Source organism: Poecilia reticulata, linkage group LG22 (genome assembly GCF_000633615.1).
Source record: "Poecilia reticulata strain Guanapo linkage group LG22, Guppy_female_1.0+MT, whole genome shotgun sequence".
Lineage (NCBI taxonomy): Eukaryota > Metazoa > Chordata > Actinopteri > Cyprinodontiformes > Poeciliidae > Poecilia > Poecilia reticulata.
In genome coordinates, this window is record NC_024352.1 from 16,834,862 (window position 1) to 16,860,325 (window position 25,464).

Genomic DNA, 25,464 nt, shown 5'->3' on the forward strand with positions numbered 1-25,464 from the left:
TATATATATTTTTTTTTTTTCTATTCCTCTTTGGCAGTTATTTTGATTTTATTATTTCAAACATGCAAAGAAAATTAAACCAATTTGAAATTTACACTTGTCCATTACTGAACACAACAACAAAAAAATAGTTTTTTTGGTAATATTTTGTATTTTTTTAAAAATGAAACTGAAGTGTTTTCTGACGAATATGTCAAATGACCAAAACATGCATGGACCGGGACGTTCCCTCGCAGTGAGAAATCTAAATAAGAAAGTCAATATGGCTTCTGCGAGTGGTAAATTTATTTGTGTTTCTGATGGTTTATATCCTATTAAATCAGTGCTGTGCAAGCACAGTGTGCAATGTCCCTTTGCAACTGGACCAGGATTTAGTTGGGTTCAGAGTCATGCCCAGATCCACTTTTGAACTTCAGAAGAAATATAAAGTTATCTTCACTTTTATTACTGTTATCTGCTCCCGTTTATCTGTTTAACTTGCCACTTCCTACTCATATTCTGTACGCATTGACATCTTTTCTCATGCTCCCAATGCAACATTATTTTACACCCTGTTTTCATTGATTTTGGTTGTGAAACCCATTTGTCTACATCAACCTAGACTACTCCAGTATAAACTGAAACAAATAGTTTCAAAGAGAGATTTATTATGTTATTTACAACTTAAATCTCTGTTTGCACTTTTACACTTATTCACATACAGTTAAACGCAGAAAAATATTCACATTCCTGCCAAATGTAACTTAACCAGCATTTGACTGCATGATGTTTCCTAATGAGTGGCTCTGCTGGAAAGCAATTAAAAGAAGGGTGTGATTTCTGAAATACCAAAAAAGATTTCCCCACTGATTGTGAAGAAAGGTATGCATTTTTTTCTTACATGACACTTTTAAATTAAAATGCAAGTAAAATCAAATATATTTTAATTATTTATGTTTATCTCATGTTTTGTCTAATTTTCTACTAAAGCCACACTTGTTGAATTAAAGTAATTTTAAATTAAAATCTTCTAGGACTATGAATGATTGTGGGTTTAAATGGATCCCATATGAAATATTTGACTGATCGTGTGACTTTCTGCAACTGTAGACATTCTGCGCCACAGACTGGGAAATGTTCCAGATTGGCAGCAGAGTATTTCTGGTTGTGGCCAATGGACACAGACTCCAGGGTAACGGACCCAGCCAGTACACCATCAACTCAACCATCTATGAGCTGGACATGAGTGGAAGGATATTTGTTCGCTTCCAGGACATTGTTACCTACAGGTATTCACGTGAATTTTGCAGATTCTGTCTGTGAGGTGCATGTACAAACACAGACTTTTTAAATAATTTTTGTGGTAAAAGATATTTGCAGTCATTTCAATTTATCACCGCTATACCTAACAATCTTTTTCCTTTCCAGTGCAGTGGATTGGGAGTTCTTCAGCCTCGGGGAAGAATATTTCTTGGTTGTTGCTAACTCCTATAATGGGGAATCCTACTCTCTCAACAGCATTCTTTACAGGTATTCAACCTGTCAACAAGTCCCCACCCTGTGTGATGTCTTTCGTCAACCCTTATTGCCATGGGGTATCTTTCGTAAAATCATTTTAGAAAGAAACACTTGTACATGCATTATGCAAAATACTGCTATTTTTGACATGAAAAGGAATTTTTAACACTTAAACCTATTCCATTTTTTTGTATCAGTGCTTCCTTTAATGTGATTTTTTTTTCACATTACAACCACAAACTTTAGGGTGTTTTTTAATTTTTTTATTGGGATTTTATGTGATAGATCAACGTAAACTAGCACGTTGCATTGAAGCCGAAGGAAAATTATACAAGCTTTTAAATTTTTAATAGAGATAACGATTTAACAAGATTCCTGAAGAAAATTGTTTCTGCTGGGCTTTATTTAGCACCATCAGAGTAAATGAGGTTGAATACAAATGTACTCCTCACTTTCAAGATTTTATCTGTTGAAATTTTAAAAAATAATTTTCCTTCCCACTCACAACTATGCACTACTATTTTTTTGTAGGTATAATCCAAATAAAACACACTAAAGTTTGTAGTTGTACCTTGAATTAACACAAAAAGGTCAAAGAACACAGGAAGCAGCGTTTAATATGCACATAATGATTTCTTTTTTTCCGCTTACAGGTGGCAGGGATATGAAGGATTTGTTCCCGTTCATTGGCTCCCAACCATTGGGTGCAGTGACTGGGAGTTTTTCAGCTCTAATGGAGAATCCTTTCTGATCTACTCCAGTGCCAAAGCGCCTCTCTCCAAAGTTTTCAAGCTCAAAACTTACTAGACGACAAAGTGTGCACATGGCTTTGCGTTTTCAGTTTTGTGCTACAGGTTGTGGTCCTGTGAATAGTTTTATATTTTTGTATACTGAGAGAACTTAAAGACATAATTTAACTGTCAAATATTTTAATAAAATTATATTTGAAAGAACTTCACAGAGGCCTTAACCAGTATCCTATATCTCTTCATAACTCACAAATACTTGTAGCCATGATGTGGATGTTTTATGTGTGACAAATACAATTAAACCCCCCAAAAATATTACTACCTTTCTTTTTTGTAAGAGATTTTATATTTTACATTATTTCATGCCATATTTGTATTTAAAATGTGTGGTTGCTAACTCAGTGGAGTTCCCAGACAAATGTGAACAACATAGGAAAAATTAATTAAACTTAAATAACTAGTATGCTGAATTTTGACGTGGAAACAATAAATGTCAACAAGTCAAAAATAAGTGGGAATTTTCTCATCAGAAAATGTTAGGTGATAATCACTCAGTTGGGTTTATTTTCACAATTTTAAAAGGAGTCAAAGTTGGCCCTGTCAACAGGCAGTCAACAAAACAGTTTTATTCCAAGGACATGAAATTTTAAACAGTGGAGAGACGGTGAGCAGCTGCAGAAAACAAAAACTAACCTTGAGTGCTTGTCACAAGGAGGTTAATTTGGTGAGATATGTCTGTAGAATAAAGACATATCACAACATGATCATGAGATGAATATCATAATGTCCTGCCTTGTAATAACATTTCAAACCACAACTTTAATAACTATATATTTTCCTCTATATGTGTTGCAACATATATCAAAGAATATATATTTTTGGCATGAAAAACAAATATTTACAATTTAAATTTCTACATATAGTTATTACCTGCATGAGACAATCTATTGAGACTTTTACAGATGTAAAAAATGTTTGTAATATATTTAAATATAACAAACTTGAATGTTTCAATTGTATATTTTTTTATTTTTAGCTTTTTTGAGAAAAGTTATGTTTGTGTTTTGACGTTATTTTATGTATATGAAAATACAGATGCAAAAAAAAAAGAGATTAAAAGTCAACAAATGTAATTGGTATTAAAAAAGTATCCCCTAAACACAAATAAATAAAGCACACTTGTTAGTGTGCTTTTCTTTGTATTTGTTAAGCTGCGGTTTATTATGCTGTTATAGACTGAACTGCTGTTTCATTTTACCTCTGACTGCATTAAAAATGAAACTGAATCTCAGACATTTTATCCTAACAATGTCAGATGGTAAATGGCCTGTCTTTGATGTACTTAAATTTTCTTTTTCTATTTAGTCTTTTTTCTTAGGTGACATTGTGCTTTTACTGTTATACAAAACTGAGCTTTTAACTGCCAGCACATGATTCATGTAAATTATCCATTGTCATGCTTAGTTGATGAAAGACTACAAGAGCCAGAATGCCTGTGCGAAACGATCTTGTAGGAAATGCAGTGTTAGAATTAAAGCAAGTGTTTCTATTTAAATAAATAAAACAACAAACAATGTTTTCCAGTAATAATTTGTATAAAATTCACTAATTAAAAAAAATGTTGTGACTAAATATTATTTTTAAACGATTTTCCTGTCTAGTTCGCGTTTGACTGGTCGACGTACTACAAGTACCACAATGCATCATTTTAGTTTCTCCCGACATGAAACATGGCCGCCTACAGTTCAGCTATGGTGTTTCTATTTACGTTTCGCCTGTTTTCTGTTTTAAGACTGACAGTGGAAGAAAGAGCTCGGGTTCGAAGTCATTTTGAGTAAAATTTAAGTTCAGTGTGTGTTTTTCTGTTTGGATAAGTCGGTGCTGTGATTTTTTTTTATTTTTATGAAGAGTTGCTGTGAAACAGACTGAGATATTTCTTTTCGCTGGGCTTTTCAAAACTGCGATTGATTTAATCAACCAGAAACCCACCGAGTTCACACCAGGGCCTGGTCGCGATGTTTAGCCCCGTGAATTCATCTTATTTTCGAGTCAGTCCGACAATTGTCAACCGGGAGCTCGGGAAGACTAAGATGAGATAGCAAGAGTGAACACTGGAGTGCTAACACGGGGTTTTTACTGGGAGCAAACCGCGGAAATAAAACCCAACTCAACATGTTCGGAAACCTTTTTGAGGAGGAAGAGGATGAGGGCTTCGTCTCGACCTCCGCCACAGGAAGAACTGCCAAGGGGGGCGAGGAGCCGCCTCCACCCCGTGGGAGAAGCAATCTGTGCGGCATTAAAAATCAGGGAGGGACGTGCTACCTCAACTCTCTGCTCCAGACTCTGCTGTTCACCCCAGAGTTCAGAGGTATGGTCAGATGACTCTCCCACCTGTGCAACAGGTCACCAGGTGACTCTTTTCACTCTTTTCTGAGTGATTCGTCTTTGTTGGTGTGTTTGCAGAGGAGCTGTTCAATTTGGGGCCAGAAGAACTGGGGTGTCTTGAGGATAAAGACAAACCAGGGGCTAAAGTAAGTGAACAAAATGAAAGCACAGATCCATCCTGTCATATTTGAAAGGCTGATGGTGGTGATGGAATAATTGTGTGGGGGGATATTTTATTGGCCCATTTGGCCATTTAATATTTACTTGACATTGTACAAATGTCAGGTCCTCTTTGGTCCATCAAAATTTTAGATTTTGTCTTATTGGCATAACTGGAGAACTGAAACGGTCCTAGGATTCAACTCTGGGGCACTCCTTTGGAAAGGGGTAGAAAAGAAGTCTGAACATTTCCTATTGTAACATACTGGTGTCTTTCAGGTAGCCAAACTAAAATATGACAACTGTCAAGTGAATAATCAACAGTGTTGAAATCGGTAAAAGGTTTATGGTTTCAAGTCGGTATGATTTTAAGAGAGCCATATTTGCAGGTTTTAAATTGTGGACTGATTAGAGCCAACACTAAAATACAACTCTATATCACTGGCATACAGGTTGGATTTACAACTGTAAAATAAGGATGTAATGCTGTTGATATAAATTGAGAAGAGAACCCAAGGGAGCACCCTCAAAAAGAAGACTGAGTGTTTTCTTTTTTCTCTTTTTACTTGTCTCTTGCCTTGCGAAACAATAAACTGTCATCCCGTTCCTGGTTCAGCTTTAAGGCTGACTTAGTTTTGCTCTTTTTTCCTGCAGGTCCGAGTGATCCCTCTGGAGCTCCAGAGACTGTTTGCCCGCCTGCTGCTGGTGGACCAGCAGAGCGCCTCCACCACCGACCTCACCGACAGCTTCGGCTGGAACAGCACCGAGGTCAGTGACGGGGGAGAAAGGAGAGGCTCACGTTACACTTCTTCTTTTTTTTTTTTTTTCTCGGTGATTGATCTTATGCCGCAGCAACATCAGCCACAGCATGCTCAAAAGTACGGAACGTGTTTGCATTATTGTACTGTAGTCAGCCCAAGAAACCTGACTGGAATTCCAGTTCTTTCTGGAGGCCGTCCAGCTGCCAAATTATTACCTGAGGAAGGAGAACAAATAGTTACAGAGACACAAGTTGCCATAGGGCGTGCAAACCCAATTTTCCAGTGGAAAAATACATGCAGCGATGTGATCAAACAAGCAGCTGTACTCTTAAAAACCGCTGGTTGGCAGTGAGAAGGAACTTGGCATATAGTAATTGACGTAAATGTTGACAAGTTGTAAAACGAAGTTACATGATGTGACACAAAAACCCAACACACCACAAGGAGAAATGGAAACTAGTCAACTGTAGAAAGCAAAAATGAAGAGGCAAAAAAAAAAAAAAAATAAATAAAGGATCTGCTGAGAGTGATTTCTAGTTTGACATTTGTTTATGCAAATCTTGCTTAATGTTTAGCTGGTTCTGTAAAATGTTAATGACATAGTCAGTCACCTGTATTTTCTATGAAAACCATCCAAAGTGTTTTTATTTGTTGATTTCAGTGAGATGACCCCAATGTGCTCTGATAAGCAATGCTTTGCTTTATTGTCTAAATGGCAAACAAATGTCAATAACTGGACATCGAGGCTTCGAAGTGTGGTTGTGTGTAGCACAGCGAGTGTCGAATGATGTCACTAGCATCTGAAGCGTCATTGGTTCACAAAGAGACATTTGGCATGATTTATAAATAGACTACCGTACAACCGCTCACACATAGCGGGTCAGTGTTTGCAAGTTTTTCGGGCATAGAGGTGCTTTTAGAGCCCGTAGGGAAAAGAAAGTTTCCCTCCATGTTTGAACGCTGTGGTTTGATCACAGGGTCTCAACGTTTTTCAAGAAGTCTTACATTTAATCATAATCAGCTCTAATTTTGGCATTTATTCGTTTCATATGCTAAAATTCTGGCTTTGGATTAAGACATTATCATGTGTTGACAAAACCAGCTCCTTTGTCATTAAGTGTATATTTAAAAGTTTTAAATCTTGCTGCCTATATTCGTTTTGAAGGCAATGCAGCTAGCTAACCTATAAAAGCATGAGAGCACTGAGGTCACATACCAGAGCTAAGACCTTAGTGGATAATTAGAATTAATTTTCTTAGATCCATTATGCAAGTTATTCAGTTAAGAAGCAAAAGTTATTTTGTATAATTAAAATAAATTTTATATGTCTTAAAGTGCTTACAAATTCCCACATATAACTTGCTGAAACTCACAGAAAGCTTGTTGCTTTCTCGATAAAGTAATTGCACTCTCTCTAATAAGCTGTTTTTTGGAATGCAACATGAATTTTTTTTTACTGGCAGAAGATGTTGGGTGCAACAAAAATATTGTTGCTCTATTTAACCCCTTAAGTTGTAAAATCCCTCACCTTGTTGGCACTGCTGCAGTTTGGAACCGTTCCTAATTCAGGACAGGCTATTAAAAGTTTGACTAATTGTTTATCCAGAAACATTTGATGAGAAATTTTAGATTCTGTTGTATTACCTTTTTAAGTACCCGTTATGCTCAAAGTTAAAGCTGCTGATCACATGTGCAAGATGAATTGATACATTCCAATATATTTTATTCGTTGCTATGCCGGTACCATTTCAGGACAGTGTGGGTTTATTACTGATTGATGAAATGATTCACAAACCCCCCCCCCAAAAAAAAACATTCCAGTAGGGGTTTTGAGCCCATGAAGCTTCAAGAAATGAACCCTTTTGAGAACCAGGTGGCCAGAAGGCATCAAGGCTTCATCTGGCCACCTCTGCAGAGAAGCTACAGCACAATTTTGCTTTCTAAGTGCATCAGACTATTTAAAAATTGGGCTGACGTCTTTTTTTTTTTTTTTTTTGGAGGACTTCCAGTGGAAGTCATTTTCACTCATTTTGCCTTTTCAAAGCTGCATACATTTGCAGCTTTGTTTGCACAAAACCAAGACTTCTTCCTCAGGATGTTTTTGCCCCCTGGGAAATATTTTCTACCTACTTCATTTTCTGTTCTTCCATTAGTAGAATAAATTGTGTTTATATGACATCAATAGATCATACTTCAAAAGAGTCAGCTGGCTCAGTACAAAGTTTGTAACTCAATTTAATATATGTAAAACTGAACCAGTTTTACACTAGTTCTGTCTCTTTCATCATGGTGTCTCGTGGGTCGTACAAACTAAAACAAAGCCTCTCCTCGTCTGAACCGTTCTTTTCGTCGTCCTTTCAAGGGGACGAATCAGCACGACGTGCAGGAGCTGAACAGGATCCTGTTCAGTGCGTTGGAGCACTCCCTGGTGGGCACCAGAGGCAACACACTGATCCAACGCCTCTACCACGGCACCATTGTCAACAGCATCGTATGTAAGGAGTGTGGAAACGTGAGCCAGAGGAAGGTGTGTTGCAGTACGAAGACCCTCGTGTAGAGAAAATCTAAAACTCCACGTCTGCTCCTTTTCGGTTTAAATGCGTTTTCGTGTCGTGGGCAGGAGGACTTCCTGGATCTGACGGTGTGCGTTTCTGGCGTGTCCAGCCTGGAGGAGGCTTTGTGGAACATGTTTGTGGAGGAAGAGTTGTTTGAAGGCAACAACCTTTATCGCTGCGCTCAGTGTTCCCGGCTGGTCACCGCTGCCAAGGTCAGTACCAGTGACGCGCGTTATAATCCGAGAAAGTGCTTTCTTTTCAAAAATAAATTCTCTCTACTATCAAAAATGTTTTCCTTTGCCATTTCTCAGTCTGCCAAGCTGAAGCAGCTGCCCCCGTTTATGACCGTGTCTTTGCTGAGATTCAGCTTCGACTTTGCCAAATGTGAGCGATACAAGGAGACCGGACGCTACGCCTTTCCGCTCACTATCAATCTGCGACCTTTTTGTGAACAGGTACTGGAAAGATTTTCCTCTTTGTACGTGCAGCGCTTCTAAAGTTTCATTTAAATGATTGTAGCTTGTAGCTCATGAAAACCCAAGACTCGGTTAATGAGAAATATAGAATATTATGTATGAACATAAGGAGTTTATAGCAAAAAGGTCACTGCTAAAAGAAGCTGGAAGTTCACACCGCTAGCCAGGCATATGTTTGGAAAGTTTGGAGGAAGGAAAAAATGTGGTAGAAGATGATGCAACAGCTACAATGAAAACTTGCAGCTGGTTTGAGGGTTTGGAGGAGATGCATAAGGCATTGGCTGAGGCCAGTACATTAACAGAAATAAATACTCTAAATGCATCATTCTGCTATGATCTTTCTCTGAAATACTTGGTTTTGCCTCTTTACAGACTGATGCAGAGGACTCTGACTTCACATATGAACTGTTTTCGGTGATTATCCATAAGGGAGGCTGCTATGGCGGCCATTACCACGTTTACATCAAAGATATTGATGAGCTTGGACAGTGGGAGCCACCGGTGAGGAGAAAAAAATGCTGACTTTTGTTCAAACTAAGAAACTGCTGCTGCATGGTAGATTCTTTCACTTGGTTTTAGGCATGCACACATCAAAAAAGACATCACCTCTGTTTTTCGTTCACAGGAAGAGGAATGCAAACCCAAAGCTCAAAAGAAAGCGAAGGAGGAAGTGAAGGAGTCATCTGAGCAAAAAGTGCAGGAAGGCGACCCGTTGTCTATCATTACTGCAATCATTGCTCAGGTAGGTTGTTTTTTTTAATCCCTCAAACTTTCATGGAAGGTCATGACTGAATGTTACTGCAACTAAGCCACATTTCCACTGCTAGCGCCATGAACATTTTCAGTTTAGTCTTGTTGATATTGGGATTCAGGATATTGTGCTATTTCTAAATTTTTTTTATTCCTGATAAAACTCTGGCAGTCTGTGACTAGTAAAGATTTAAACTGCAGTACCTCTTCTGTTCTCTAGGAGTCATCAAAAAGCGTTTTGTTGGATCAGCTGGGTCAAAAACTCATGGATAAAACTGGATCATCCTGGAGCAAAAGGTTCAGGAAACCCTACGGTCCCATTGGGAAGGTATTCTTAGTTTTTCCTCCTATATTGATTTTTATAAAAAATATTTTTAATCTAATCCAATTTCTTTGCCTTTTTCATTAATTTGTTTAATTTTAGTTCCTGCAGTCACACAGTGACGTTTTCATTTTGGTGTCCAATGGGACTCGAGTGGCATTGAAAGCAAACCCTCCGAGCCCAGCGACTGATGCCTCGGCTCCATCAGAGCAAACCACAAACTCTGAACCCTCAACAGCTTCAGACGGAGCAGCTTCTGATCTGCAGCCAGAGGAAAATCTGAAGCCTAAACCAAAACCAAAACCAGAGGTACTGCAGAAACAGACCCACTCGGATCACACATTTCAGTTTTCTTAAAATATTGATTAAACGTGATGAGGAATCTACATCTGAGGTTTTTTGTTGTGTTAAAAAAAAAAGTAGATTTTTTAAAATAGATTTTAAAAATGTTTTATTTTGACTTGTCCAGTGAGGAGAATGAAGCCAGGAGATAATTTGTGGTTTTGACCAAACCACAAACCACAAGCTTCTAAGATTTTGCTTGCACTCCTATGTGAAATCTATTGGCAATGAATGGAAGCAGCTGAAAGTCTCACTTGTGAACAGGCTTAGTAATCTGTTCACTACTTTCAAAAAAATGTAGACTCTGCGTAGTTCCAGATTACATGCTTAAATAAGCACTTACCGGTGCAATCTTTTTATAGGATGCCCTGGCTCCAAAGGTTTGTTTGCGTTGGAAAAGTATATTTTATCTTTAGATGTCTCTTTGAAAATGATTGTCAGAACAGAAGGACACATTTGTATTCTTCCTCGGTGGTATTTAGAGTTTCTGCCATAAAAAAAATGCCATAAAACGCCATAAAATTTGCAATGTAACTATGTAAGCGTGACCCACAGAAAACCTAAAGCCTGTCTTGTTGACTCGTTTTGTGGCTGTTTTCTCACGGCGCGTCCTCCTGTCTGACAGCAGGGTAGCCACTGGTTTGACCTCAATGACTCCACTGTGACCTCCATCAGGGAGTCGGAGATCGAGAAGCAGTTCCAGGGCAAAGAGAGCGCCTACATGCTGTTTTACAGAAAAACGCGGCTGTACAGGCCCAGTGAAGGTACAAAGTAACTTGCTTGCATCTTCTGATTTAAAAAAAAATTACATCCCTAAAACAACTTGATCATACAATAAACATAGAGTACATCTGCTGCAGGAGCAGTACTTAAATTTGTATGTTTTTTTATTATGATGATGATGATTATTATTATTATTATTTTTGTTTTACTTTTGCAGCTCTAAGCAATCCACAGTATAAAGTTCCTTCCCACTTCATCCAGATGGCCCAGGATGAAAACCAGAGGCTGCAACAGATGCGGTATCAAAACAAGCACACAAGTGAAACAAGTTGCTCTGTTATTACATGCACAGCTGCATAGTCGGGTCTGACTCAGTCATTATGGTTCAGTTGCTCTGTAGAAGATCTTCTCACAGATTATTTAAATGTTGCATATTGCAACTCTAAGGGTGGACAGTTCTGCACATATGAGAGGAATCAACATGGTTTTTTTTCTGTTTTTTTTTTTCAATGTAGTGAGGAGTTTGATGCCACTAATAACACAGTAGAGCTGCACCTGCACCTGGCCCCCTTCTACAAAACAGTCAATGGAGTCCTGCAGCCGCTCAGCGAGGAGCCAAGCGGAAGCATCAACTTGAGCTTCGACCGGAGGAAAACCATCGGCGATCTGCGGCTCACCATTTATCACGTATTGTGATTCCAATAAACGGATACTGTTGTGTTCTGAAACTCTTTGTGAAGATTAAGATTTTTTTGTTGTTGCAAAAATATAGATGCAGGAGCTCTGGGAAGGAGATATGGCATTGAGTGTAGCCAAGAGTCTACCTGCAGGTTTACACCTCTACAATACTCTTACAGGTTAGACTTCACAGGCAATAACAGTTAAAAAAACACCTTACGGGAAAAAAAACTATATTAAAGAATGTTTGTTTTTAACCGTCACTGTATTTTTCCTTTTCACAGATGACAGTGTCTCCCTGTACAGTGCAGGAATCCACACAAATACTGACCTGTTTGTGTGGAATGGTAAAGAAGTAAGGAAAAAGTCACCACATGGGTCTAATTCTAAGAATTTTATCGAGGGGACAAAATCTCATACGGCCGTGCTTTTTGCTTCTTCAGGTATATGGTGCCGCAGTCCAAACTGGAGCCGAGTGGGAGCCGGTGTTACTCACCGTCGTTCGCCCTTTCCTGAGTGAAGGCGTGGAGCACGAGGCGCAAAACGGGGTCAAGTGCGAAACAGCAGACAACTCCGATGCTGAAAACGGGGGTGCGGGACTGAAGAGGGAAGCGAGAGGATTCGCGGGCGGTGCGACTCTTGGGGAGGTGAGGGAGGCGCTGGGGGAGCCGAGGGAGAGTCTTCTGTGTCAGGAACATAACAGAGGAAAGGTCGGGGGTCAGGGGGCCGGGGAGGGAGGAGGCGCCAGCGGCTGGAGGGTGTTTCCGCCCGACGACATGCAGCGGACTTTGAAGGAGCTGTCGCTGAAAGACGGAGATGCTTTGTTGGTGTTGGAGCCGCAGTCGTTCGACAGCAGGTGAGCTCTCTTGCGCAGCGTGTTTAATTCGAAATGTATTCATACCTCCAGAAGTTTCCCACATTTTTATATGCTAAAAGTCACAAACTTGAGTGGATTTTTGTTTGGATTTACTGCAATGGACAAACACAAAGTTTTGCCGTAGAAAACTCACTTGTGGTTTTCAAAGTTTTTTTCTTTACCTTTTTGTAATTAAACCGCCACCCTTCCGAAAGTACAATGCACAATTTGATTTGAATTCAGCCCCTTTTACTCGGATCCCCCTAAACGAGCATTAGTCATAGAAACTCGGGTAAATTGCTGAGAACCACAACTCGGGTGAGAGATTGCTGAAAGTTTTACGCCACAAATCTTTCCTGTAAGAGTACTGATTGGACCAAAATCGAACTTTTTGGCCTACATAGACAACCAACACTTGCACATGCCTTCCCCACATTTCCAATTAAAATACACTGAAGCCTTTGTTTCTAACTTGTTAAAACGTGAAAAAGCGAATTGGGGTATTAATACTTGAGTAAGGTACTGAATGTTTGGGTAGTTTCCTGTTTGTGTCTAGCAGCAGTATTCTTTACTGTGCTCAGCGTGTTCTCCCGGAATGGAGACGTGGTCACTGTGACCACGCCGTCTGACTGCCGCTGGCTCCAGGTGGAGCTTCGAACCCAGATAAAAGGAGGTGAAGAAGTACAAGAGGAAGAGAGGAAGAAAGTAAAGGTTCCAGCCACAGGAAATACGGTCAGTAATTAATGTCTGTCTTGTCATCTCACTTGCTTTTTAATCTTGTTATTTTTGTTTTAATCTTGTTTTTTTTTTTCTTTTTTGCATTATGTTCCCTCACCCAAACGGCTTTCTTTCTGTTTAATTTGTCCTGCCACAGCTGCTATGTGAAGTGAAACAAAGAGCCATTTGGGAGCTGCAGCTGCAGGAGCAACCTTCAGGCAAGATGCTCAAAAATAATGTATAATTGCAGTCCTGCAGCAGAAATACACCTTAGACCAGTGTTTCTCCACCTTTTTTGGGCCAGCGACCCCTAGGCCTTTATCCGGGTCCCTCACCGCCCCCCACCAAAGAATTTTTAGGCTTCTTTGCACTTATTTTATTATTAAGATTACTATCACTATTGTAGATGTTTTGATTTTTATGCTCTATTCATCATCAAAAATAATTTCCCAGAGAACAAAAAAGCCATGTGAATAGAAATTATTTTCACAGGTGTCTATGAAAAATGCAATGAACATTCAAGTTAAAATTTGTAGGCCTAACAGCAGCCAAACAGAGTGGAAAAAATATTCTTGTTCTTTGCCATTTTCTAGTTGTTAAATATTCCACAAAATGACCAGATAAAAGATGTTCAACATGCCAGTTTAAACTTTGAACTATTTGCAAAACGACTGAGCTCTGCAACATTAAAAYATGGATAGAACTGTAACTACATTAATCATAACTCTTCTTCTCTTCAGTGTTTCTGTTGGTTTCTGGTGGTGCAGCTCTGTGCTGCCTTCAGGAGAATGGGACATCAGAGTATCATCCATAAAATTTCACCCTCATGGCATTTATTGTGCAAACCAGAGCTTTCAGTGGAGAAACAAAAGTTCCAGATCCTTTTAATGCCATACAAATATGAGACAGAAACATGGATTATATCGTTATATAATACCGCCCAAGTTCAGAACCTCTAACAGACAAATTTAAAAAAAACACATACACATAATAACAACGAATAATTCAGTCTGCAACCTTCACTGTCTACATTCATCTGCAAATAAGTAGAAAACGCAAATGGATTCATCCAGTTATATAACTTAAACATAAACTTGCACAAGCACTTTTTAAGAGAGTTTGCTTTTGTCAACTACAGTTATTTGTTGGACCTTTTTAGTAACTTCTGGTTTCTGTAAGTTTACCTCCTTGTTCTGTGTGTGTTGCTGAGCAGGTGCGCAGTACTGTCTGAGGCAGGTGGACTGCTCTGGGAAACTCCTTCCTCCAGGTACCGTTTCATTTCTTAGCTGGAGGCCATTTGAGTTGGAAATCCCCCTTACTTTAGAGTATCAAGGGACACTTTCTCTAACTCTGACCGGCTGAAAGTCTTTGATAGTTACCCCCCATAAATCTGTCTTTGAATGTTAATTTTTAAAAAAATCATAATTGCACATACGCTGACTCACTGCGGTTTTCCTGACAGTATGTGAGGAGTTGAGCGTTCGGGATGCAGGCGTGCGACTCATGACCACGTTGACTCTCTGTCCGGGAAATGCCCCCAAGGAATCACAGGTGTGCTTTTTTTTTTTTCTTGTCTTCTTCAGTAAAATCTTTCCTTGCAGCTGCAACGTTGAAAAAGACGGAACTTTTAATAGTTTCCGACATCGTAAAACAAATCAAGGCAGCGTGAGTGCATGTGGGTTGATTGAAGTTCAGAGAATTTGTTTCTGTGCTTTTTCAGCTGTTCTTACACTTCACTGTGGGCTCGGCACCCTCTGCTGGCATGGAGATGGATATAATAGTGGAGAAGACTTTCACTGTTAAAGAAGTAAGGAAATTGAAGAGACGTTTTTCCTAATGTTTATTAAATCTTACAGCTAAGTACAAGCTTTTCATAATAAACTGGATTATAATCATCGTTGCATGCATATTTAACAATATTTTTCAGGAAAACCCCAAATGGAGGTTTTTGAAAATAGTTAATTTTACTGAAAAGTACATCCATAATGTACTCAGTACTTTGTTGGGGGGTCTTGTTTTACATTTCAGTTGTTTTTTTCTCCTTAATCCAGGTTAGCCATTTCTGATGTTTAACACAAGTAATGCTACATTTTTAGCATTGATATATTTGTTTATGGCAGTCCAGTTACTATCCCACAATCTTGAACCTGAATTTTCCTTTCCTATCCTCTCACAGATTATATTATCCTTGTTCCATAGCATCTTTTTATTATTATTATTTTATTTTATTTTATTTTTACCACAGTTTTTTCTTCCACTTAACTTTCCATAAACATGCTTGGATGCACCACTATTTGACAACTTCTTGACAATTGTGAAGGTGGCAACCTTCCCCTTGATTTTTGCAGGCCATTTACTTAACAATACAAATTTTCTAAGAAACTTACTTTGGGGGTTTCATAATAATAACATTTAACATAAATAAATGCTTAAAATGTTTTATTCTGCATTTGAATTTATGTTAATTTCCATAAATATGCTTGGATGCATCACTGTTTTTAATTATATTCTAATGAACGAAGATGCACTTGTTCGTCGTAATTAGCACAAATTTAAAGTTATCATGTTTATTGTATTTTTAGTGTCTCAGAGCTATGCTGGATGCTGTTGGGCTTGATGGTAAGATTTCATTATTCCTTCTCTTTTGCGTTTGTTGTCACCATGTATATTTGCTCTATTACTACAGCTTGCATGTTCATTAGCTGGTCTCGGTGGTTGATCTTCTGCTTTTCAGGTACCAGTTGGCACCTGAGGAGGCTAGACTGGTGTGAGGAGGTTGGAGAGCCGCTGATGGATGAGGTGAATCAATGCGGGATTTTAAACACTGCGCACATATCAGTACTGTTGAATCAGTATTTGGGACTTCACTGCACAAAACAAATGTTGTAAAGCTGCACAATAAATTTAAGCTGTGTACATTGAGAAAGTTGGTACTGAAGCTAAAAATGTATGCTAGTGTTTATACAGAAAACAGATGGCATTAAAGTATTTCATATTATGATCAATTTTATTTCATGTTTTTGTCATAAAATTATATACATGGAGAACAAACGTAGGACAGATTGATTCTCCTTCATAAAATGATTACAATCCTCAGGAGCAACATATTGACATCTTTTATTCCCAGGATGCCTCCTTGTCAGAGCTGAAGATTAGCAGTGGGGAGACGTTGGTTGTTACTGAAGGACTTTTGCCTCCGAAGGTATCAGAATATCCCTGGATGTCTGGATTATTGACAAATCTTCATAGCCTCCCTGTTTAACTTTTATTTCTTTATCTTTATTTCCTCAGGGATTTCTCAAGCTTTCTGTGTGGCTTTATGTGGATATGAGCGTTGTGGAAGCAGACTGTAAGCACTCAGAAAACAGCTCTGCTGAGCAGCAGATGCAGGGAGGGGAGAATACAGATGGGTCTTGTGCTCAGTCGATTTCTCTTTGTGGCGAAAACATGGCGGAGCTACGAAACGTCGGGAAGGTGGAGATATCTGACGACGCCACGCTGGAGGACTTAAAGACTCAGGTGAGGTGTTCCCACTGGTGTGTTGTCGATTTATCTTTAGTGATGAGCTCCATGTTTTTGAAGTTGGAAGGTCTCCTAGTTATCACCCTAATCTTTAGTTCCCTCTTCAGATTCGTGATCAGATTTAATTAAAGACCCTGCCAGGGTAACTGTAATACATTTATGTTAATTCCCATCTGAAACAACATGCTTATTGCTCAGTAACGGCGTCCACACTGAAGAGTGTTGCTGTTAACGCGATCCTGGGAGTTCTTAACTTCATTGATTGGAAAAGGACCAGATTTTCTAAAAAGCGATTAAGCTGTAAACCGACTGATTCAGCTCACTGTATGATTTATTTGTGCCTTTCTAGAACAAAAGTTGAGTTTAAGGAAATGCTTGTTTCTTTTTCTTTTTTTAAATCAGTTTATGATGATCCTGTAAGAGCATTTCTGTTTACTCTTAAGACTTTACCTTCTGTTTAATTCCCAAAACCTGGTACAGACTCCATCAGCTTTGAATAGGTTAGCTTAGGTGACCATTGTGGATTCATCTTCAGAATATTTTTTGCTTTCAGGCTGAATGTGGTAGTAATGTGGATCCATGTTTAATTGTGAAGTGCTCCCTGTAAGATGCTCTTTTCGCTCCTTCAGGTGTTGACGTTGCCAACGCTTCAGGATGTCTGCGTGCCCGTTACTAGCTTCCTTCGCGTGTGGCAGATGGAGGGAGGGCGGCTCACACGCGTCCTTCGAGGACAACAAGTCACACTCAGGTCTGAAAGCTTCATTCACACATTGTTGGTGACAGCTGGGTTTTATTTGTGGACAGATGCAGAATGTTTGAGCTGGTCTTTCCCCACATAGTTTGTTTTCTTTGTGCTCAGGAAGCTGAAGTTGACCAACGGAGAAGATCTTTGTGTGCAGTGTCTTCTAAAAGAAGAAGATCTTGGGTGAATGCAACTTTTAAATTTTTTTTTACCCTCTTCCTTTGTTTACGTTTGATCTTTTGAAATGCTGAGTTTTCCCGTGTTTTCTTCACTTCTTGCTGATTTACAAGGCCAAAACAAGTGCTGCTGAAGATAAAGATGGGTGTTCCAGGGGAGAGGAGCTACTATCCTCCAGAAGAGCTGGTTTGGGACGCTTCTCACGATTCTACTCCTCGATCTCTGCGCACCAGTCTGGCTGCACACTACGGCCTCTCTCCCGATTCTCTGCTGTTGGCCAAACGCCAGCCGGAGAAACACGCCTGGGAAGAAATCTCCAACTGGGTATCTCTACAAAAGAGAAAGTTTGGCAGAAATGTTGTTTGACATCTTACCAGTAATGTAATATTTATTTTTGTCTTTTACTTTCAGACTCAACAGGTTTCCAAAAAGAAGAAAAAGAAAAAGGCAGAATCTCTTCTGGGGCCACCTTTTCACCTCAGAGATGGAGACGTAATCGGCATTAAGGTATCATTAAAGCCTTTTTTTTTAAATGGACTGTTTGGTCTTTTATTAGAAGTGTTATATCTGGTCCTTGAGAGTTTTTGTCCCCCCCTAGAACCTTTTGATTGACAACAACAGGGACTTCATCACAGCAGAGGACCAGCAGGGCCAGCAGAGGCTCAGGGAACAGGCAGAGCAACGCAGGAAAGGGTGAGACCTCCTCTTCTTTTATATGTGCATCAACTGGGGAGTATGGGATCCTAATCTCAATTTTTATATCAAAATTCCATATTTTTCTTAACCCAAAATTTAACTTTTCTGTTAGTTTCGACAAACTTATCTTCAGAAGTCATGACATGATATGAGGGTGAGAATAGCTCCCAAATCAGGGTAAAAAGAAAGGCTATTTCCCTTTTTTCCATTAATCTGTGTACAATACAATTAAAAATCCACATACTATTTTTAAACACAGTTCTGTGATGCCTTTATTTTGTTTGTAAAATTTCAAAAAACTCTGCAGTATGAACACTTTGCTTAGGATTTAAACCAGGTCCATTTAAAGAATTGCAGAAAGTTTTGAACCCTAATTTAAGAGGAGCTATTGATTGAAAAAGTTGAGAGAGCGCATTACTTAGATTTTTGAAGACAATTTGAGAAATGCTGATTCTTATTTGTTTTTATTGTATTTTGTATGTTATTCATGTATTTATTTTATTAGTATTTTAGTAATAGTATTTTTACTAAAGTTATAATGGTAATAATGACATTACTATTTTTAATGTAATAGTAATATTACAATAATAATACCATTATTATTATTGCTATTGTCATTTTTGACATGTCTTGTCAGTTTAGCCTTTTTATGTTTTGCATAATAAAGTAAAAAATAAAATATATATTTTTTTCTATTGTAAAATTATAAAATACAACTCGATATGAGATTTTAAGACGAGCTACGAATCCTGGAAAATGGTTGTAACCCCTTTATGGATTCAACATGTTTCTTAAGATGAATGCGTTAGAAAATGCCAGCAGAACGTGAAATGCGTGTTTCGGTTATTCTCCTCCGTTTTGGTAAAACACTTTGTTTTTGCTTATTTTGCAGAGAGCAGGCTGCCGCCTCCAATGGCGCTGGGAAAACCAAATCCAGGAAGATGGAGGTGCCGCTGTCCATCAGCGTCGGAGTATTCAGATAGCATCCTTCTTTTCTGTTGACGCACAGACAAATCAGGACTTCCTATGACATCACACCACACATGAACTAAAATGCCACGTTGCTGTTGGACAATCCCGCCAAATAAGTCTGGTGCCATTTCTCCCTTTTTCTACCACAGTTTGCAAACGGTTATTTGTCTCACAGCATTTTAATAAACACTAAAACCTTCCTGGTTCCTATCCTGGTGATTCGTCCAAAAAAAAAAAAAAAAAAGTTTAAACTTTGATTTCATCCTTTGGACTGTTTCTGTATTAGGTATTTTGTTTATAAACAAACGTGTTCAAACAATATATTGTTTAAGTAACAATTTAATCAGGGGACTTTTTTCTTTGTCCTTCAGAAATCTACATCTTTATATAAGATGACATTAAGGCCACTTTTTAAACATAAACCTGCCACTGTGCTGCATGAACAGAAGACTGCCACTCATGATCAGGAACTGTTGATACGTTTGTTTTCAGGGCAGATGAGAGATGGGCCTTAATGTAGAGAAGCTTCTCTGCTGCTCTGTCTTCCCTACCTCGTTCTCCAACTCTCCTCGTCTTCTTCTACCTCTTTTAAGCTCGGCTTTTCACCATTTATCCTTACTGTAAACTGTCGCCCGGCTCTCTCAAAATTAATCATGGTTTTTTACATTTAAATGCTCACAGTTTAACACTTGGTTGATGGGAAATTTTATTGCCAAGCCGTAAATCCTGCTTGAGAACGGTAAAATGTAACCATGTGAGCTCTGAAATTTTATTGAGGAATATTTCAGGTTTTATTTGCATGCATATATTTGACTTTGAGGGAAATGAAACTGATTTTCTTTTGTTTTTTGGGAAAAGTGATTGCAATTTTTTATTGTTTTTTTAATTTGGCAAGAATTTTCAAACAGACGTCTTGTTTTCTTGGCATTGTAGTAACAGTAAAATCACTTTTTTGTATCCCATTTTGATTATTAATAGCAGTGGTCATATCTCTGCTGGTAAGGACCGTTTTGCTGTATCGTTGCAGTGTTTATATCAATGTAAAACTGCTTTTGCAGAAAGCCGTTAATGACTAATAAAGTTATATAACAATTGTGTTCAGAGTGTTTTGCAATCGGTGAAGTTTTTTTTAGCTCCTCTTTAAGAACTTTGCTCAGAGTAATCTTTGACTTGCAGTGACATTTGCCACAGATATTCGAACGTCACCAAAATGATGACATAGCAGTGTGCACTGTGGTGTTTAACCTTGGAAGAAAGATTAACCTTGAATCGAATTGCATCTAGGTTTTATTGCAGCAGCATTATCACGCAGTTATAAAAAACAAGAAAAACCCAATCTTTCAATTTGTGTCCTTTATTAATAATGGAAAAATAAGATACACTAACAAACTCCCCAGTGTTGGCAACCCACTTATAATACTTTTTACAATCTCTTTTTACTAATTGTACAGTAATTGGTGTCCTATAAAATTTCACAAGGTTGTACTATAAGAGAGGAGGATCTTTTTTGGGTGACCCCAAGACGCCAGTGAGGCTTTGTCAAATTAAAATGTCTATTTGAAAATAAGATTTCAACAGGAATTTAGAATATTTTTTATTAATAAGCCTATATTCATGTGTTAATGTTTTTAGTCTATATTGTAATCTTAAATGTGCTTTTATTAGTTGTAGCTAACATAGAATTTACAGAAATTATTGCGTTAAAAACTTATTTTGTAGTATCACATTTTGTGTTTAGTTCTCCACGGTCATTTGAGTGAGCGCCTCTTCACCTCATGCATATACAACCATTTAAAAGTGTGTTTTTGTGATGACCAATCAAAGGTGACGCCGCTTTTGATACAACCAATCAGCCGTTCAGACCGTTAATTAAAGACTCCGCCCCTCATTAACTTGAGTCCGAAGCGCTACCGGGATACGGAGTTTACCCATATGAGAGGAGAGGGTGACCAGTTTTAGACCGAACGGAACTGATTACATCTGCAAAAATGGTCGAGGCTTTCTGCGCAACATGGAAACTGGTGGACAGTAAGAACTTCGATGAATACATGGAGGCATTAGGTAAGGAATTTGGATTAAGTTCGCCTTTATTTGGCAGAATATTTATTATGATAAAGTTCGAGCCCAATTTATTAGTGAAATCAGACGTAAATTTTCTTGGCAGGAGTTCCTTTTGCCACAAGACAAGTGGGCAATGCTACCAAAACAACAGTAATAATCAGCACGGATGGAGAAAGAGTGATGTTGAGAACCCTAAGCACATTCAGGAATACCGAATATGTAGCGAAATTTGGAGAGGAGTTTGACGAGGAGACACCTGACGACCGAAGAGTAAAGGTAAAAACTACACAATGTTTTGTATGAGTCACTACCCATTGTTCTAACCATGTGTTTCACATTCTGTCTTGTAGTCTACCTTTACCATGGAGGGAGACAAATTTGTGCATACACAGAAGTGGGATGGGAAAGAGGCCAGACTGATTAGCGAAATCAAGAATGGAAAGATGGTGATGGTTAGTTTTATTGAGATTTATGCTATTTTGACTTACAGTTGTAATATTCATTAGTTTATACTGCCGGTGGCAGTTCTTGAGGCGTTCCTGTGATGCTGTCCCCAAAATAAAATAAATTATATTCTGCTTAGCAACACTGAAGCGAATGGTTTCGAGAAACATACCAAGCTAGCACTGAACGTTCAGAAGACGTCTCCTGAGCGTTGCCATGGCGACGTTCGCCGGACTCCATTAAACGTTCATCTAACGTTGGCTAGACTGAGCGTTTGCCGACAATTTTGACAAACCTCAAAATTGGCTCTATTAAAGGCATTGAAGTCTACCACGGCAAAAATAAATGATAAAAACACTTATCTTACTGCGCTTGTATGAACATCAAAGGCATCAAAGTAAAACTTTCATTAGCTGGTACAAGGCATCAATATCAAATAAGTAATAAGTATCCATCCAAGGAATGACTCAAGAATAATAAGTATTTGGTAAAATGCTACTCAAGTACTTTGTACCTAATCAGAAAATCCATCGGTTCCAGATTGGGTAAGATATTTTAGATCTGGTCTAAATAGCACAGATTTCTCTTCCAGATGCAGACACAGAGGAAGTTGTGATGGTGTGCATTTAGACCACAGCAGGAGAGGCCCTCATAATTTAAGAAGAGTTGTTTAATTTCATTGTTTATAGTTATTGGGGCCACAGTCAGCGTTTCCTGGCAGTGCAGAGAAACACATATCTGCTTGATATGTGATGGGAGCAGGATTCTCTAATCAACTTAATATAAAACTGCATAAAAATGAAATGCAACTGAATAACCTATGTCAATAAAATGTAAAAATGGATGGGTAAATATTGAATATGACGGAATAGTTTGGAAACGGGCAGCCAAAATGACGGACAACAAATAAGTCTAGCTTGACCTCTGAATAAGCCCGTATTAAAAAACTACCACCTTTTGCAGCAATAAATCTAAAGCTTTTCAGATATAAAAAAGGTTCATACATATAGTTATGCCTGTAGAGGTTTTCTTGACAAAAGTAAGAAGAATCAAAGCAAATTTCATTTTTACAAAATACTCTAAGTATACACATCTTGCATTGCTTTATTTCTTTTTCTAGACGTTAAACTTTGAGGACGTCACAGCTGTCCGCACATATGAGAAGGTGGAAAGGAGGACATCATTTATCCAAGTACAGTAAACCAACCAGAAGCAGCTTTACGTTTTACTTGAACTGAAAAATAAACATGTTTTTTTTATTATTATTTCAAATAATGGTTTGCACTTGACTTCTTTTCAGTACATAAGTATATGGTTTTAAAGCCATGGGCATGTATTATGTTAATTATTATTATGTTATCTTAAGTGAAAACACCACAGTGTCACGACATTAACACAAAGAGAAACTGGAAGTGTGCAGCAACAGGTGGGGTGAGGCACTGCCAAACTCTGCTTCATACATCTGGAAAAAAATTCTGGTTACAGTGTTACATTTTCTGACTTTTCATTAAAAGAACTTTGAAAAAAGTAGCTACAATGTGAATAAAAATTGCCTTTTGTTTTAATTTTTAAACCCTGGAAACATTCCCATATCCAATATTTTGTGAGGTCCTCTGTAAGATAACGGGTAATGATCAAGGGCCTAAACTGTTTCTGACTTTGGTATTAAAATTTAAATGTCCTCTCTGATGGACATTTACTCCTCCTGCTGCCTCAGCAGATCCATAGCCATCACCAAGGACAGTTCCCACCCTGGCTTCCCCATTCTTTGTCCTGCTGCCCCTAGGGAGGCGCTACACATCACATACATATGTATAATGACAAACAATAAATTCTAATCTATTTTTAATTTAAATTGCTAAACCTTGCTAATCTTTCAGACCCTCTATATTCTCTGTATAACTTCTCAGTGCAACATTGAAGGGAATGTCCCATAGTGACCTCCGGATGGTCTAACACAAAGAGGCAGTGGCAATTTATTAATTTTTTTTATATGGGCAACTGTCCATGGCGGCATCTCGTAGGGGGCGGCACTAGATGTCTGCTCCCCATCACCCCTCCTGGTTCTCACACCCGCCTGCCCTCTCTCTCCTCTCTGTAATACCGGTGGACTTTTTTGACACCAGTAAAATAATTTATGTTGCAATATCAAAAGCTGTGTGGTCCACACCCCTTACCAGTTGGTATTTATGCTTCCTATAGTTGTTTGTTGATCGTCTTTAAAAGCTTGTCAGCTGGTCCACAAGACTTAATTTCACAGAATTAGCTGATATCTGTAAGAAAGGAAGAATATACAGTAGTTTCTGTCCATGTCAGCACACGGTTGGTTGGAGTCGCAAGGATACGGCAACTACTCAGAAACATAGGGAAGAAGCTACAGTAGCTACCTGCAGCCTGCTAAATCATGAACATTTAAATAAATCAGTTAAAAGTGCTTATTGCACTGTCACCCAAATCAGATATTCATTTAAGAAAAAATTGAAACAAACAAACTAACTTTTTTTTTTTTTTAAAGCAAAGCGGTTGCATTAAGGCTAAAACCAAAACACTGACCAACAGTAACTACTTCAGTGGAGATGTCTGTGACAGATGGAAGAAATGAAAATGTACAAAGTTCCTGATTATTAAGAAGTGACCACAAGCTTTTATTTTCTGCAGGGTTTTTTTTTTTTTTTTTTTACATATTTTGGTGCTGATAATTTTCGAAATCTAAGATTTCCTTTTATATTCAAACAAGATTCTTTATTTTGCACATAAAGTTTTGAGTTCTTAAAAAAACATGAGGGAGGAAACACTTTTTAACATCTTGTAAAACTAATTTTCTGCTGTGTTTTTTATTTGCATTGGGTAGCTGATTTCAGATTGGTTTTATTAGCCAAAATTTGTTTACATTTATATTCATTTATATACCTTATAAATATATTTTGGACAAAGTAACATTGTGTGATACAGAAGAAATCTCAAACTGGGTATCTTCACAAAAGAAAGTCAGTTTTTTGGAAGTATACTTTGAGTGATTCTCTGATTGGCTTTTTACCAATAATGCAATATTTACATTGTTTTTTTACTTTCGGGCTCAACAGGTTTCCAAAAGAAAGAAAAAGGCGGAATCTCTCTTCCTGAGTCCACCTTTTCACCTTAGGGATGGTTTGCAATCTGCATTAATATATCAATTAATGTTCCTCATGTTTTTTTTCCTTCCCAAGAGCCTTTTGATTGAAAGCAACAGGGTCTTCATCACAGCATAAGACCAGAAGAGACTCAGGGGACATGCAGAGCAACATAGGAAAGGTTATTATGTTGCAAAATAATTCAGCAGAGCATTTGCAACGAGAAACGTTTTCTCTGAACTGCTATTTGCAAATTTGTTTGCTCAGAGTAAATTGTTGCACAGTTACAGCGACTTTTGGCACAGATAAGCTTCACCAAATAAATGACATAGCAGAATCCCTTAGAAGAAAGGTTAACATCGAAACAAAATGAATTTCCGTTTTATAGCAACAGCATTATCACACAATGACAATAATGATAATAAAATAATCAACTTTTAAATTTGTATTTTTTCTTGTGGTAAAATAAAAAATGCATTACAATTTTTTTTCATAAAAATTCCCAATATCACAATTATTGGCTTGTACAATACCTTTTACAATTCCTTTTTACCAACTGCCACCTTGAAAGGAAAATGTACTTTTTTTTTATTAATAAGACCAAAGTTTTGATTTAACATTTATTTATATATTTTATTTATTGTCATGTACAGGGAGAATATAACATAAATAAAAACTTGAAAACATCAGTCTGTGTTCAATACTGTGTTCAATTAAGTGAATTTTAAACTTATTTTTCAGGAAACCATACTTTTTCGTGTTTATTTCTC

General features: G+C 38.0%; 3 protein-coding genes across 4 annotated transcripts in view; all 3 read left to right on the top strand.

The window, feature by feature from the left end:
• Positions 1 to 2,709, top strand: part of LOC103458736 (thrombospondin-type laminin G domain and EAR repeat-containing protein-like) — a 12,201-nt gene extending 9,492 nt beyond the window's left edge. The window contains exons 11-13 of the mRNA XM_008399747.2: positions 1,090 to 1,268; positions 1,408 to 1,509; positions 2,151 to 2,709. Coding sequence (XP_008397969.1) covers positions 1,090 to 1,268; positions 1,408 to 1,509; positions 2,151 to 2,304 — 435 coding nt within the window. The 3' untranslated portion in view covers positions 2,305 to 2,709. The remainder of the gene's footprint in view (positions 1 to 1,089; positions 1,269 to 1,407; positions 1,510 to 2,150) is intronic.
• A 1,225-nt stretch (positions 2,710 to 3,934) lies between these two features.
• usp40 (ubiquitin specific peptidase 40) lies at positions 3,935 to 20,182 on the top strand. Of its 2 annotated transcripts, none has more exons than XM_008399750.2 (31): positions 3,935 to 4,614; positions 4,710 to 4,777; positions 5,445 to 5,558; positions 7,914 to 8,078; positions 8,172 to 8,318; positions 8,418 to 8,561; positions 8,955 to 9,083; positions 9,208 to 9,324; positions 9,553 to 9,660; positions 9,757 to 9,963; positions 10,622 to 10,760; positions 10,937 to 11,018; positions 11,235 to 11,406; positions 11,492 to 11,576; positions 11,682 to 11,752; positions 11,841 to 12,253; positions 12,835 to 12,985; positions 13,128 to 13,188; positions 14,184 to 14,237; positions 14,433 to 14,521; positions 14,691 to 14,777; positions 15,553 to 15,589; positions 15,705 to 15,769; positions 16,098 to 16,172; positions 16,262 to 16,489; positions 17,122 to 17,240; positions 17,352 to 17,417; positions 17,525 to 17,735; positions 17,823 to 17,918; positions 18,010 to 18,104; positions 19,000 to 20,182. In XM_008399750.2, the coding sequence occupies exons 1-31, from the start codon at positions 4,419 to 4,421 to the stop codon at positions 19,088 to 19,090; spliced, it is 3,882 nt and encodes a 1,293-aa protein (XP_008397972.1). In that variant the 5' UTR covers positions 3,935 to 4,418; the 3' UTR covers positions 19,091 to 20,182. The 2 variants fall into 2 exon arrangements, with proteins under 2 accessions (XP_008397972.1, XP_017158122.1); XM_017302633.1 differs by having other exon boundaries at positions 10,625 to 10,760.
• Positions 20,183 to 20,958: 776 nt separating this feature from the next.
• Positions 20,959 to 22,859, top strand: LOC103458738 (fatty acid-binding protein, brain-like). Its single transcript, XM_008399751.2, has 4 exons — positions 20,959 to 21,140; positions 21,244 to 21,416; positions 21,491 to 21,592; positions 22,705 to 22,859. The coding sequence occupies exons 1-4, from the start codon at positions 21,068 to 21,070 to the stop codon at positions 22,783 to 22,785; spliced, it is 429 nt and encodes a 142-aa protein (XP_008397973.1). The 5' UTR covers positions 20,959 to 21,067; the 3' UTR covers positions 22,786 to 22,859.
• Positions 22,860 to 25,464: the final 2,605 nt, after the last annotated feature.